General features: G+C 32.7%; 2 protein-coding genes and 1 pseudogene across 3 annotated transcripts; all 3 read left to right on the forward strand.

The window, feature by feature from the left end:
- Positions 1–317: 317 nt before the first annotated feature.
- LOC111292052 (trihelix transcription factor DF1-like) lies at positions 318–2,556 on the forward strand (annotated as a pseudogene). The gene is made up of 2 exons (XR_016345505.1): positions 318–698; positions 1,052–2,556. The product of XR_016345505.1 is annotated as a trihelix transcription factor DF1-like (transcript).
- LOC111292487 (uncharacterized) lies at positions 561–10,505 on the forward strand. The gene is made up of 3 exons (XM_089766348.1): positions 561–698; positions 7,689–8,020; positions 9,774–10,505. Exons 2-3 carry the CDS (start codon positions 7,760–7,762, stop codon positions 10,224–10,226), a joined length of 714 nt encoding a protein of 237 aa, XP_089622474.1. The 5' UTR covers positions 561–698; positions 7,689–7,759; the 3' UTR covers positions 10,227–10,505.
- Positions 3,185–4,424, forward strand: LOC111292832 (uncharacterized). Its single transcript, XM_022885432.2, has one exon. The coding sequence runs from the start codon at positions 3,728–3,730 to the stop codon at positions 4,307–4,309; it is 582 nt and encodes a 193-aa protein (XP_022741167.1). The 5' UTR covers positions 3,185–3,727; the 3' UTR covers positions 4,310–4,424.
- Positions 10,506–13,961: the final 3,456 nt, after the last annotated feature.

Consider the following 13,961-nt stretch of genomic DNA (forward strand, 5'->3'; position numbering starts at 1 on the left):
GAAAATCTATAGGAGAATACATATTTTTTAAAGTATACTATCATCTTATTTATTTTCAATTTTACCAATGGCTTGCCAATATATGTAGGAACGCTTATCGTTGCATACTTGAATACCTCCAAGCCCACTTATCTTGACCCAAAATTCACAATCATGAGTTGGGTCAAACCATCCAAAAAGAGTCAAAGACACAAAACGACAGATAAACCAATGAAAAATTGACATGTAAAAAAATCAGCTTGGTTTGAGCCCCACTTAATCACAACGACTCTCCCCTCTTATCCTTTTATTAAGAAACCCTAATTCACCTCTCCCTCTATTACATGTTGGTAGATTTATGAAAAAAAAAAAAAAAACTTTACCTTAAATTCTAAAAAATTTACTTTTTCCAAATCTTCAAGAAAAAACCAATTAAAACTTCACAATTTTTTTGAGCTTTGCGCCGTAAACTATTTTACTGAAGTGTTTTTTGAGATTATGGAAAATTCAAATTTTCCTAAAAATAATACAATTGCCGACAGCGTCATCTTAGTGAATGAAGAGGAAGTTGAGGTGAAAAATGAACAGAGTGAACGGAATTTTGCAGGGAGCCGTTGGCCAAGGCAAGAGACTTTAGCTTTGTTAAAGATAAGGTCTGAAATGGACGTTGCTTTTAGAGAGTCTGATGTCAAGGCTCCTCTCTGGGAACAAGTTTCCAGGTTTGCTTTCTTTCTTTTTCTTCTTAACTATATTTGGCGTTTTTTTTTGGAGAAAATTAACTGGAAAATGAAGGAAAATGTTGGGTTCTGCACAGAAAATGTTGGAAACATTTGGTTTTTTCCTATGTTGGGATATTGAATTCCTTCTTGTTTAATTATGCTGTTTTGAAAGAACTAGAAGAGCTATAAATGCAGTAAAAAAATGCTTTTTTTAATACTATTTTCGCGTGTTTGTTTTAATTTCACTCTTTATATTCAATAATCTTAGTTAAACTTAAACCCCTTTTTATTAGATTAATTTGTCAAGTTAAAATAATTAATTTTGAGGTGCAACAATGGAGCTATTTCATCAGGAAATTGGCAGAGCTTGGATATAACAGAAGTGCCAAGAAATGTAAGGAGAAATTTGAGAACATCTACAAGTACCATAGGAGAACCAAAGAAGGTCGATCTGGAAGATCGAATGACAAGAATTATCGGTTTTTCGAGCAATTAGAAGCATTGGATCATCATCCTTCCTTGGGTGTTATCCATGATGCTATTCCAATTTCTACTCGAAACCCAGCTTTGAATTTCTATGAAAATTCTACCTCGACTACTTCTTCGTCAAGTAAGGAGCCGGAATTGGATGGGACGAGAAAGAAAAAGAGGAAATTGATGAACTTCTTCGAGAGTTTGATGAGGGAAGTGATGGAGGAGCAAGAGAATTTGCAGAAGAAGTTTATAGAGGCGATAGAGAAGTCTGAACAAGATAGGATGGCAAGAGAGGAAGCATGGAAGATGCAAGAATTGGCTAGGATTAAGAGGGAGCGTGAGCTATTGATGCAAGAAAGATCGATTGCAGCAACTAAAGATGCTGCTATGCTGGCATTTCTACAGAAGTTTTTAGATCAAACAACCACAGTGCAATTGCCTGAGACCCCATTCCCAGTTGAGAAAGTTGCTGAGAGGCAAGAATATAGCAATGGTAGTGAGAGTTATATGCACCTAAGTACTTCTCGTTGGCCTAAAGATGAAGTGGAGGCTTTGATAAGACTGAGGGCTAATCTTGATTTGCAATACCAAGACAATGCACCTAAAGGCCCTTTATGGGAGGAGATATCAACTGCAATGAAAAAACTTGGCTATGATCGAAGTGCAAAGAGGTGTAAAGAGAAATGGGAGAATATGAACAAGTACTTCAAAAGAGTAAAGGAAAGCAATAAGAAAAGGCCCGAGGATTCTAAGACATGCCCTTACTTTCACCAGCTAGATGCTCTATACAAAGGAAAAACTAAAAGGGTTGATGGCTCAGTTAATTCTGGTTATGAAGTAAAACCTGAGGAACTTTTGATGCACATGATGGGTGTCCAAGGAGAACGACCGCATCAAGAATCAACAACGGAGGATGGTGAAAGTGAGAATGCTGATCTGAATCAGGAAGAAAATGGAAACACTGAAGAAGGAGATGCTTCTAAGTTGTAGCTAATGATCGTTCTCCAATGGCAATTATTGGTTGATTGAGACAAATGGTGAAACTTTCTTTTTGAGAGCTAAGGTTCAAGTGCCTAAATTTTGTTAAGTGGGTCAGGGTCCATGGTGTAGTGTCTGTCTAATATACTTGTGTGGGGAGCAGATTGCAATTCTGAGAAGTTTCTTTTGATACAACATGGATGCATATGGGTAAATGACATCCATTCGTAAATGCATATGTTCATCGTTTGTTTGAATAAACATGTGAAGCAAGGGGAGACAGTGGAATAAGGAAGATGCATGTGTGTTATCTATAGTTGTACTTCAAATATACCTTTCAAGTGAATTCAAATCTATCTAATAATTTTTAAAATTTCAATAAATAATACTAAGAATTTCTTTTCTATACATTCACAATAGAATTTTAAAATTCACAAATAATGTTAAAAATAATTAAATTAATTGTGAGCTCTTTAATATTTTGGATCATTTCGATTATAGTAGTCATCGACTTAATTAAGGTTTGATTTGGATTCAAACGTACCCGATATCATTTTCCATGAAAATTTGTGCAAATCACACTGAACTTCAGTTTGGATGTTTAAGCGGTTGTGCCAAGAGTTGCTTTTTCTCACTGATTGTTTTGAGTCCGGTTATTCAATTCTATACTGCTTTTTTTTTTCAATCATATTGAAGAGATAAAAGTATCTTTATGTTTAATTTATTTTTTCATTTTAATTTTTATTTAAAAAATAAGATAATTTTGTTAATTAATGTAGTAAAAATATTATTTTTTAACTATTTTTATTAACAAAATTATAATTTATCATAAAAATAGTTTAATAATTATTTATATATTTATTAATTTTATAAATATTAAATAATTTAAAATTTTTATTATATATAAATTTTAATTTAAAATTTTTAATAATTTTTTATCATAATTCAATTCGTTGTCATCGTTGTGTTTATATTTAAATATATATTTTTATCATTAATTTTAATTTTAATATTATAATAATTAATATTATGTTTATTATTATTTTTAATTTTATTGTCCATTCAAATGGCTCTTAATTTATTTCCATTGAGTTATGTCAATATATTCGTTTTTCTTCAACCATGATTACAATAATAGATGCTGCATTGCTCTTTATTGCTTTGCCAGAGCCCTAAATCCTTACTCTTGCACTCTTTTTAGTTTTTACTGCAAACGGTTCCTCACCTCAATTCACAGTTGCTGTAATAGAATTGAATGACTAAAATTCATGAACAAGAATATATGTATAAAGGATCCTAAGGTCACAGTTACACCATCCCCAATGGTACCATTCATTCAGACCCAAAGATCAGCCTTTTGTCGATCATCAGATATCAACAACCAACAATAGTTTTAAGTTAAACTACATTGAGATCCGAGCCACTCATTTTTCAATGAATTAAACCAAGTACTATAATAAATAAAAGTCCTACCAAAGAAAGTAGTACCACTTCCTTCCCTCGGGCTCAGGGCCTCAGCCTTCACTCACCACACCGACACAGGCACAGCTCTGATCTCTCTCCTTCTTTGGACATCAATGGCAGACTATGAGCCAACACATCATCAAACTGAGCACCACCACCACCAAACAATCCCAAAAGAAACTGCTCTTCAAGCATTAAACACTATAATCCAACTTCACTTTGAGAAAACCCTGGAGAAGAAAAGAGCTATAGACCTCCAAAAGAAGGAGCTCCACAAGCTTTTCCAGCTCTTCTTCATCTTCCTAGGCCTTGTGTTCCTGGCTCAGGGTCAGTCTACTCGTCTCCAGTGCCGCCACTGCTGGGTTCCCATTACTCTGCTTTCCCTATCCCATCTCATTTTCTATGTTTCAGTGGCTCAGATCTTGAGGTGCATCAATGGGTTCAAGTACCAGAGGAGGTGCCACAAACTGACACTAGGGTTGGCTACTGAGAAGCTGAGAGAAATGAAGTTGAGGATTAACAATGGTGAGTTTCTTGATGGGTTTGGAGAAGAGGATGAGTTTGAGATTCATTACCAGGAGCCTCCTGAGAGTTACTTTGCAAAGTTCAAGAGGAACTGGGCATTGCATTTTGGGTTCTTGATCTTGATCTATGCCTTCATGGTTTCTTCTTCTGTTGTGCTGCTTTGTCTTTAGGCAGGATTGTTATTGATAAGAACAATTGATTGCTTTTTGTGTATATCTTAATTTGATTCTTGATTGGGCTCCATATTAAATTAAAAAAAATTGAAAATGATGTTGATTATTCTTACTTTGGATGTTATTTTTTTCCTTTATGTAGTTTACATTTTTAATTTTCCTTTTCATTTCCAACCACCAAGACTATAGTACTATCACGTTTCATTGGTTGTAAACTGATTTATGCTTTTGATAAAAAGCTCAATTCTTCATGATGAAGGTAGGGTATGCTTTTTATGGATACTTTTGAGTATACTACTAGGATATTATTGTGAATTTTTGCTTCTACCATTCCTTTAGTTTTGGGGGTGTTGAATTTTGGAAAGGGGAAAATCTAGTGTTACAACTTTTGATGATGGTTAGTTTGTGAACAAGGAGAGAAAAGAACAGAATACAGAGTATAAGCTACTATTATTATATCGGATTTCTTGCAGCAGTAGATTAGTTACTGAATTACTAATTTTTACTCCATTTGAATTTGAAACTTCAAAAAGAGAAGGTCCATGGCATGACTGCTAAGTGCTAACTAGGTTTCTGTCTCTGAGAAGACAGGAGTGTAACTGATGCATCACATGTTAGCCTTTGACTCTTTTGACTCTTCTTTCTGCTGTCCTTGACTCTCTTTGTTTCTCCCACCTTTTCCTACCTTTCTTTTCACATGATGCTTCATGCTTTCCGCAGGAGTAGTAGTAGTAATAATATTTATTACCAGCAAATAAGCTACTGCCAAATGCTTTGCTTCATAGAATTCATGGCCCTAAAACTAAAAGCGTTTCCTACCAAGGAAAACATAAAATATTGGAAGCCCAACCTCTCTAAACACTAAGCATGAAAGGGTCGATTAGATTATAGTTTAAAGTCATGAGCATGAATGTCAATTTGTCCGGACAATCCGACTATTCATAACTGTATAATACAACTATCAAATTTGCAATGACAAGTCCCTTCTCCTTTTAAGTTCTAACCAATAATAAAAAAAAAACACAAGCAGATTTACGAGTAATTTATTTCTCCAGAGTAGTCAAATAATCCTACCTTTAAAGTTACAAAACGTAGTTAATTGTAAATTTAAAGCTGAATCTTATTTTCATTTAATTTCACCATCGAGTGTTAAAAGGATAAGTGTATTGTATGGTAATAGCCTGTCAATCAGAATCCATAAATTTTTTGGTGGATTGACAATTTATCTTTATTTTAAAGATAAGATAACTTTCTTTGGTTTTAAACTTTGTTTTGATAAAAAATAAATAAAAGCCTGTCAGCCAAAGACAAAAAAGAAAAGTAAAATAATGTCACATTAAGCTAGGAAAAAGTTGCCTGCAAAGCCAATTTCATCGGCAAGGTAAAGCATAAAAAAGTACAATTTCCAGCAACCTAAATGAAACTGGTAGAGCCTTGTCTGCTTCATTCACTTTCACAGTTTCACTTCCATTTAACATGGTTTGAATTGAAGTGTAGACGAGAGGACCCACAAGTAAATATAAGGGTAACAATGTTGCTTTGGAATATCTTTCAATTGGCTTAATTAGTATATATAATACCATTCATTTATTTACATTAATCTTTTCTGATAGTGAAGGATTAGTATAATAAAATTACTGGCAAGATATGGGTAAAAACGATGATCGGGAGGTTTCTCTCCAGCCACTCGAAATAAGTACTATTCATCCAAATTATGAAAATCCCCCATGGCCATGGCCCATGGGAGATGGGACGTAGCTGCTGCAGTCTTGGATAATAGGAGTTTGTTATCCTCTCTGTCTGTCAGAATGATCAAAAGGATGCTGCTAACAAAGCAAATCTACCAACTAGAGTGAGGTCCAATGAGGTCCTCACGCTGTGGCAGTTTAATAGGTATCTCAGTGACTTGGCATCTACAGCTCAGCTTTTGTCTTGAAAAGACACCTTTCAAATTGGCTACTCTCCATTAATTTGAGATTAGGGAAAAAATTTATTTTGTTGTCATAAAAAAAAAGAATTAATGGAAACAGTGGCCAACACGATGTAATTATGGCACCCTACATCTATGGTTCTTATTCTTTGAATAAAGGAATATTTCAGCATATTCTGCCACCCTGCAAACCTGTAACGTCACGTCGCTTCCCCTGACGTTGGAACTGTTTTAATACCCTTTTAGCATAACTCTGCCTCTTAGATTGTATCCAGTTGGATCATATTTGCAGTCCTAGTCGTCATCATGAAAACGATCAAACTTGTATTAATGTCTAATAATTTCTTTTCATTTCGTGTTGTTTGAATTGAATGTATATTTTAAGATTGGACATTATATGTTCCCTGATTGATCGAGTAGGAATGCTCTCTTTTTCTAATAGTTGAAGTTGGGTCTTGGATAAAATTTTTTGTGCGTGGAACCGATTTGAAATATATTTAATTAATAAAAATATTTTTATTTAATTTAAAGCACATTTAGGCTTGAACTGGGGTGATCATTTTTACCAAAAGATATAATTTTTTCTTCCTTTTATGTACTATATATATATTATGTACTATATATATATTATTCTTTCTTCTTACCTGACAAGCTAAAATTTGAAAAAAAAAATATAGAAATCATCCAAACAAACCAAAATAAACTACCACAGCCACAAACTTAAAAACTTTCTTTGAAATGGAAATATTAGAAAATGAATTCATTTAGGCTATATTTATAAAATCCATCAGTCACTGAATGAATTCTTTAATTGTCTGTTGTTTTTATTATGCTTTCCATAAACAAAAATGTAACTTCAAAACTGCATTAATTCAATCATGATTGTTGGTTTGTCTTGATGTTAAATATTTTGTAAAAACAGGGGAGTCCAATTCCAAATATATACAAGCAAAATAAACATGTGAAAGACTTGACACAGAATACAATGTCATTTACAACCCATTTCCATGCATGCCATGGTCCCTCCTCTTTTCACATTAAAGGCATCCATGGCCGAATAAAGAGTCATTTTCCAAGAAAAAACTATAGGCAACTCATGCTCCTCAATTTCTTCCACGTGGTCCACTAACTAAAATTAAGAAAGCCCCACCATCAGAAAAACAAAAATCTTTTCTCTTAATCAACGCTACAACAAATTAGAGTCATCGAAAGCTTTACAGCTTGAGACAACTGTTTTTCTTGTTATTGTAGAAACAATTTAAAATTTTCTTTCTGTTTCTGTTGCCGGTTTGTCTATTTTTTGTGTCTTTGCATTCTTTCTTTACCGCAGAACAATTGTCGGAAGACAAAGAACCTTAAAAAACTTGCTGTCTTAACTTTCCCTATAAATCTCCTAAATCTTCTCTTTCTCTCTTCTTCAATCTTCCTCTCGCTCACCCAAAACAGGTGAAGAAAAACAAAGGAATTAACGAGCGTTTAGAATAGGCTCTCTGGTTTTTGAAAGCTAAGGAGGAAACATGGGAGGTTGCGCCACCAAGCCTAAGGTTTTGAAGGGTGACGAAAGGGATGTCCCGGTTCCTGCACCGCCTCCTAAGCAGACGAAAGAGCCTGTTCCGGAGGTTCCTGAAGCAAAGAAGGTTGCTGATGTTGTTGCTGCAAAAGGTAAAAAGAAGGTAGAAGCTGATTTTGTTGAGGCCAGGCAGGTTGATATTGTTAATGATGACAAGGTTGATGATCATGCAAACAAGCAACGATCCATCAGTAACTTGTTCAAAGAGGTATCTCTTTCTAATTCTATAACTATAACTATATATATATATATATATACACACACACACACACACACACACACGTTCCAAAACATTTTGATGGTATAAATTGAAGAAAGGGTTTAATCTTATTGGCGTTTTGAAATTATTATTAGTTTTGTTAGTAGAAGTTCTAATGTTGGTTTTGGGAGCTATAACGTTAACTATTACCTTAAATGTTTTTAGATGTCAATGGAACTGCAATTGTTACTAAATTTGATGAATTTGATCAACAGGATCGTTGGTCTTTTGATACCAATTAGGTCATTATATTAATTTCGAAGCATATGTTAATTGCTTGCTGCTTCATTCCATTTGATTTAGTGAATGATGTGATTTGGTTAAAGCAGGGGATGATGGAATCATTTATTGGAATACGGTCTTATTTGTCTTTTCAATATGTTTCTCGTTTAACGGCACTTCAATTGAATTATGACTGGTTTTCTACCGTTTGGTTGGTGAGAAAGTGAAAGTAAAGGAAAGATTCAAAAAGAAGATAAAATAATTCCTCATATAATTCCTGTTGATTTAATATTGACAGTCATGATTCGAAGCACTGTATTAAAAAAATGATATTTTTAATAGTCTAGCCATATTTAAACTGACCCCATGTCTTTTTGCTTGTCTGATATCCTGTCCGTATCAATAATTTACTACTCTTAATACATTGTGGTGAATTTTTTAATGTAAAATTGTGGCCGTCTCTTATGTGTTGTTTGGATATAATGAGCACTAAAGTTGATGGCTATTAGATACTTTGAACTGGAGATTCAGTGCAAGATATCTTGAACATTTATTCCAATCCATCAAATCTTGGTTTTATCAGAAATAAACAAGCCTTAGATTAATGTACCTACAGAATGTTTGTTTCCTCTTTGTTTTTTTTTTTTTTTGGTATCATTATGTGGTCGCTTCGTGTTTTATGGGGGTAGAATAGTAGCATTGTCTGCCTTTTAGATCTTTCGGCATTCTCATGTGGGTTTGATTAATTTTTCTACAAAGAAATGAATTATATGTCCAAAAGAAAGATCAATTTTGCACGAAGGTTCTCTGTAGTTCATTCATGATATATCAATGAATTTCAGGCATCAGTTGTTCGCATTGATTTCAAATTACAAGGGTGCATTTTGATCCTTGACACTATGAAAATTGAAAAGTACATTTTCCCCCCTTAAAGCACAGGTGCAAAAAATAATGTAATTGATAGAAGATCTGTAATAAATGTTTCCATAAATTCTATTATGAGTGAATTGAAAACTATTATTGAGCAGCATACTTGTTGGTGGCCACCATACAATGCATTAGACTGATGGTTTAAGGGAAGTCACCGACCCATTAGGTGCTTTATGATTACTATCATTTTGGAATGTATCTGAAACTCTTTCTAGACATCCTTATCTGTAAAACTTCGTCAATGTGCATACTTATGTTTGTTTTCTTCTCAAAGAATGAGATTAATGTTTTGTCAAATGTGCATTAGCAAGAAGAATGACCAAGGAAAACTTAGTTAACGTGGATTGGTTGAACAATATTTCAAGGCAATAATAAGGAGGTACATTTGTTGGATTAAATTTATTAACTGCAACTTGTCCACTGGTTCATTCATGCACAAAAAAGGATCCTAGATAAAATGCTGCATCGTTTAGCGTCTTTAAATGATATTTGTTTGATAGACTTCAGAAATTGTGGGTTGTTTTATTAGTTCAACTGGTATTCTTTGCAGAATGAAAAGAAGGGTGCAGCTGAGAGTGACAACACAACATCAGAGCCATCGAAAAACGAATCACTAGAGCCAGTGAAACAACAATCATCGGAGCCAGTGAGACAAGAGCCAGTAGAGCCTGTGAAAACAGTATCACTGGAGCCCGTGCAAATAAAATCGGTGGAGCCAGTGAAACAGGAGCTATCAGAGCCAGAGAAGCAGGCACCATCAGATACCGAGAAATTAAAAGAGGCCTATGTGACTAGGAATCAGGAAACTGAGGAACCTGCAAAGCCAATTGAGCAGACCTACAACCCAGAGTCTGCGTCTGTTGCTCCTGGAAAGATTGAATCAGCACAATCACTTGAAGCCAAACCAGCACCTGAGGCAGCGGCAGCAGTGAATGTGCCTGAGACGCAAAAAAATGAAATATCAGCTGACGATAAGGAAGGGAAGACAGAAGTAGCAAAGTGAAGTTTGAACAGTAATGTTGAATTAAGTGTGATATACGAAGAATGAAAAAGACTGATAAATAGTTTTCTTGATAGAACACATTTGTTGTTTTACTCCAACGGGGTAAGGCTGCTGAAGAGATTATTGCAGAAATCAAGTAGTTCACTTGGTTTAGGCTGCCTTTGAGTGACTTGTTTTTGTTGTTCTGAAATATTTATTTTTTCATCTGAGTTTTTTTTTTTTTTTTTAATATTTTCTACTTGTTCATATGGACATATGGGATCATTGAGTTTTTTCCTATATCAGTGTATATTAAAATCTTTATAACCAAAGGGAGGCACTTTTAATCTTTTTTCTTTAGACATTGTACTAAAAGCCATGTCAACTACAGGTCATAGTCTACATGTGTATGGTTGTTTACGTGGAAGTTGGCTCTATTTTTTTTTTCATTTTTCGTTTTCTTACTTTTCGTTTTCCTCACCACTTCTATTAACCATCATTGTTTAATCTTTTTGTTACAATATAAAATAATTTAAGATCCTTCTCTCATTACCAACGTACATTAAAAAATTCTGGATTATCATTTGAATTTTTTCCTTGAAACACTTGCTGAATAGACTTCTATTCTACTCAAACTTGCATAGCGAACATCTATTTATTATATTTTTAGGCAGAGGAATTCAAGGAAGCTCACAAACAAACTCCAGAAGATGTGTTTCAATAAGTTGCTGCGATGGGTTCATTTTTGTTCAATTTTATTCTAATATATTCATTAAGCATTCAAACAATACTCTTTGTAATAATCGGAGAACAAGTCAATAATTGTTGATTGTACTCCTTTTTTTTTTGTTATTTCTTCTACCAGAGGTTTGCACTGTTTCTTTGAATTTTTGAAATAAAAAATTTTCGTTTATCCAAAAAAAAAGAGAAGGAAGTGACTCTACAATGGATGTAATTCTTTTTTTCATTGTTTACATGAATTCTGTCATAATACATTGATATTTCATAAGTTGTTGGTAATTTTTTTTTCTTAAAAGTAATGATGGCTTTGTTGCATATCAAAAGATATGTGAGCTGAAAATTTGAAATGGATATTGAAGGTTCACTGTTTGATAGAATGCCACAAAAAAGATGTGATTGAAAAACTTGAAATATAATGATTATCTAATTGCTAAAAATAAGAGATTTTAAAGGAGTTTTATAAATTTTCTTATCTTTTGCTGAGAGGTCTCATCCATCATGAACGATAAGTATTGCAATTGTTTAGTGTGGCAAGCCAAAGGAAATGAATAAGTTGTTTATGGAGAAAAAAAAAAGACAAAAGCGAGGTTTCATGAAGTTAGCTTTATTGGATGTTGCAAATTGGGTAAATTTGAGCCTAGCATTATCACACTAGTATCGGTTAATATTATTCGTAGTGCTGTTCGCATGGAAGAGAAGAAAAGTATAACAGGAGAAGGAGAAGAAATTAAAAAAAAAAAAAAAAACTATAAAATGCTACTAATTGCCATGTCGGCAATTTGATCATCTAGAGGATGACATGGAGTTAGATAATTTAAAAATCCTTATTTACGGAAAAAAAGATTAGAAGTACATCATTTTGAGAATTAAGATTTTAATATATCCTGTTACAAGAAAAAACTTTGGGATCATTATTAGATTGAATATATAAGCATAGATTCTGTTTATGCACTAGAACTTGGTTTTTCTACGCAATGTGACTATGATAAAAAACTATTAACTTCTAGCAGCTATGCATCAGCAAGAAACCAAAATAAAAAGCTGAGAGGTGCTTCAACAAAACATGTTGAGATAGATTTTATTCTAAGATCAAGTTGCAAATGTACTCTTCTTAGTTCAAGTTTAATGTTCTTCCCAGATCATTAAACTGCTTCCTTATCTTCCGCTGCAAAGACTTTCAGATAAGGCTCTCCTGTTTATCAAGTTTCCATTCTGTTAAGTTAATTAATAATAAGACAATTTTATTATTAATTATAATAAATTACTAATAAATGAGTTCATCGATCTGTCGTCAAGCAAATTAATTAAAAAAAGAGCTGCTGACTGGGATGTAAAGGAAAAGCCAAAAGACTAATTAAACGCCCATTTTGACTCCATTGGTTCAGCCATTACAGGAATTGCAGAGCAACTGATAATGTGGTTAAATTCTTAGCATTTTATTCTTCATTAAACTCTTCAAAAAAAAAAAAAAAAGAAAACAAAGAAAGAAACACAGTCCAGCCAGAAGCAGAAAAAACCAGGAACAAGTCAAAGAAAGTCACCATCAAAAGCAACCCGAGCCAATTAAGTTGCATGGAATCAAAATCAAATAGAAGCAAACAAAATCATGAACAAGACAAACATTATGCTTGCTTGTAAGCATATATACAGAATGCAGTTTCTGTAATTTTGTTTCTTTTAAAATCAATCAAGTTGCAAATTAACAGGATTAAATAAGCTATACTATATCTTATCTTTTAATTTATTTGGAACCAAGCTCAGTTCTCTTTGCCAGACCATCATTACCTAGAGGACAACAATTCACCATAAATCTACTGCCTTATATATTGTTATGATTCTTAATTATGAATACCATAAGTGTAGGCGGCCATTAATCTTTTGAAAAAATTTGTCGTTTCTTTTTGTATAGTCCAAGTATGAAAATTAAATTAAATAATAATGAAATTAGTGACATTAAAAGAACTTTTCCAACCCTTCATGTTCTTTTTGGATCAAAAGAGTGGCACAAGAAACTCCATAACTTTATGGTTTCTTGGAATATAAAAAATGGGTACACTATAGGTGATTAGGCTTTTAGTGACATTTATAGTTGAAAGTGTCGTTATATTTTGACATTTAGAAGCATTTTTAAGTACAAATATAATTAAATTAAAAAATTTATTTTTAAAATTTATTTTTAATATTGATTATTATTATTAAATAAAAAAATTAAAATAAATAAAAATAAACTTAAATTCATAAATTGAACATTATAAATACCTAATTTGTTTCAATATGGATGGGATCTAAAGTTTAATACATGCAATAATATTCAAATTATTTTAGTATATTAATCAAAAATTTAAAATGTATGGAATCGATATTTGTAAGATTTGAAACACTATTATTTGACGAAAGATTTTTTTCACCTTGATCACTACCATCTTCTGTTGTTGATGGTTTTCATGCACAATAAATCTTTTCAAGCAAAATTAAGTTGATTCATCAAGCACCATGATCTAAAAAAACAAACAAAATAAATGTCAAGATAAGATGAAACAATAACATAATAAACTATTTCAGAATGCTTTCCTAAACATATATTGAATGAATCAACAAATTCATGCTAACAAATAATAATTTTTTAGTAATTTAAAAAATATTCTGTTGAAATAAAATTTCATTTGTGTTTGTAACTAAATTCAATGTTTAATTTCGAGTTTTTCAGAGAAAAATCTTATTTTTTTCACTTTTGGTTCTATCTTGAATTTTTCTCACCAAAAAAACAAAACCAAACTCAAAACTGTAATAACGAAATAAATTAGTAAAAAAAAAAGGTCAAACATTGAAAATTGTCAATGTTGAAATAGAGCTTACCAATGGAGCTTGAACGACGACAGAAATACAACAAATCAGATAGGAAGTTTAAGAATTTGATTCAACAAATCAGACTAAAAGTTTAGAAATTTGACCCAAAATGCAAGAAAGCTAACTTGAAATTTACAAAAATGAAAGGAAAGAAGATAAAAATTGACT

This window comes from Durio zibethinus, chromosome 10 (genome assembly GCF_047325235.1).
Source record: "Durio zibethinus cultivar Kanyao isolate XHJ-2024 chromosome 10, ASM4732523v1, whole genome shotgun sequence".
Taxonomy (NCBI): Eukaryota; Viridiplantae; Streptophyta; class Magnoliopsida; order Malvales; family Malvaceae; genus Durio; species Durio zibethinus.

Bases quoted from the DNA above. Each gene is read 5' to 3' on its own strand.
- LOC111292832 (XM_022885432.2), top strand. From the start codon at position 3,728: ATGGCAGACTATGAGCCAACACATCATCAAACTGAGCACCACCACCAC.
- LOC111292487 (XM_089766348.1), top strand. From the start codon at position 7,760: ATGGGAGGTTGCGCCACCAAGCCTAAGGTTTTGAAGGGTGACGAAAGG. The intron at 8,021-9,773 runs GTATCTCTTTCT...TATTCTTTGCAG, and splicing joins TCAGTAACTTGTTCAAAGAG to AATGAAAAGAAGGGTGCAGC.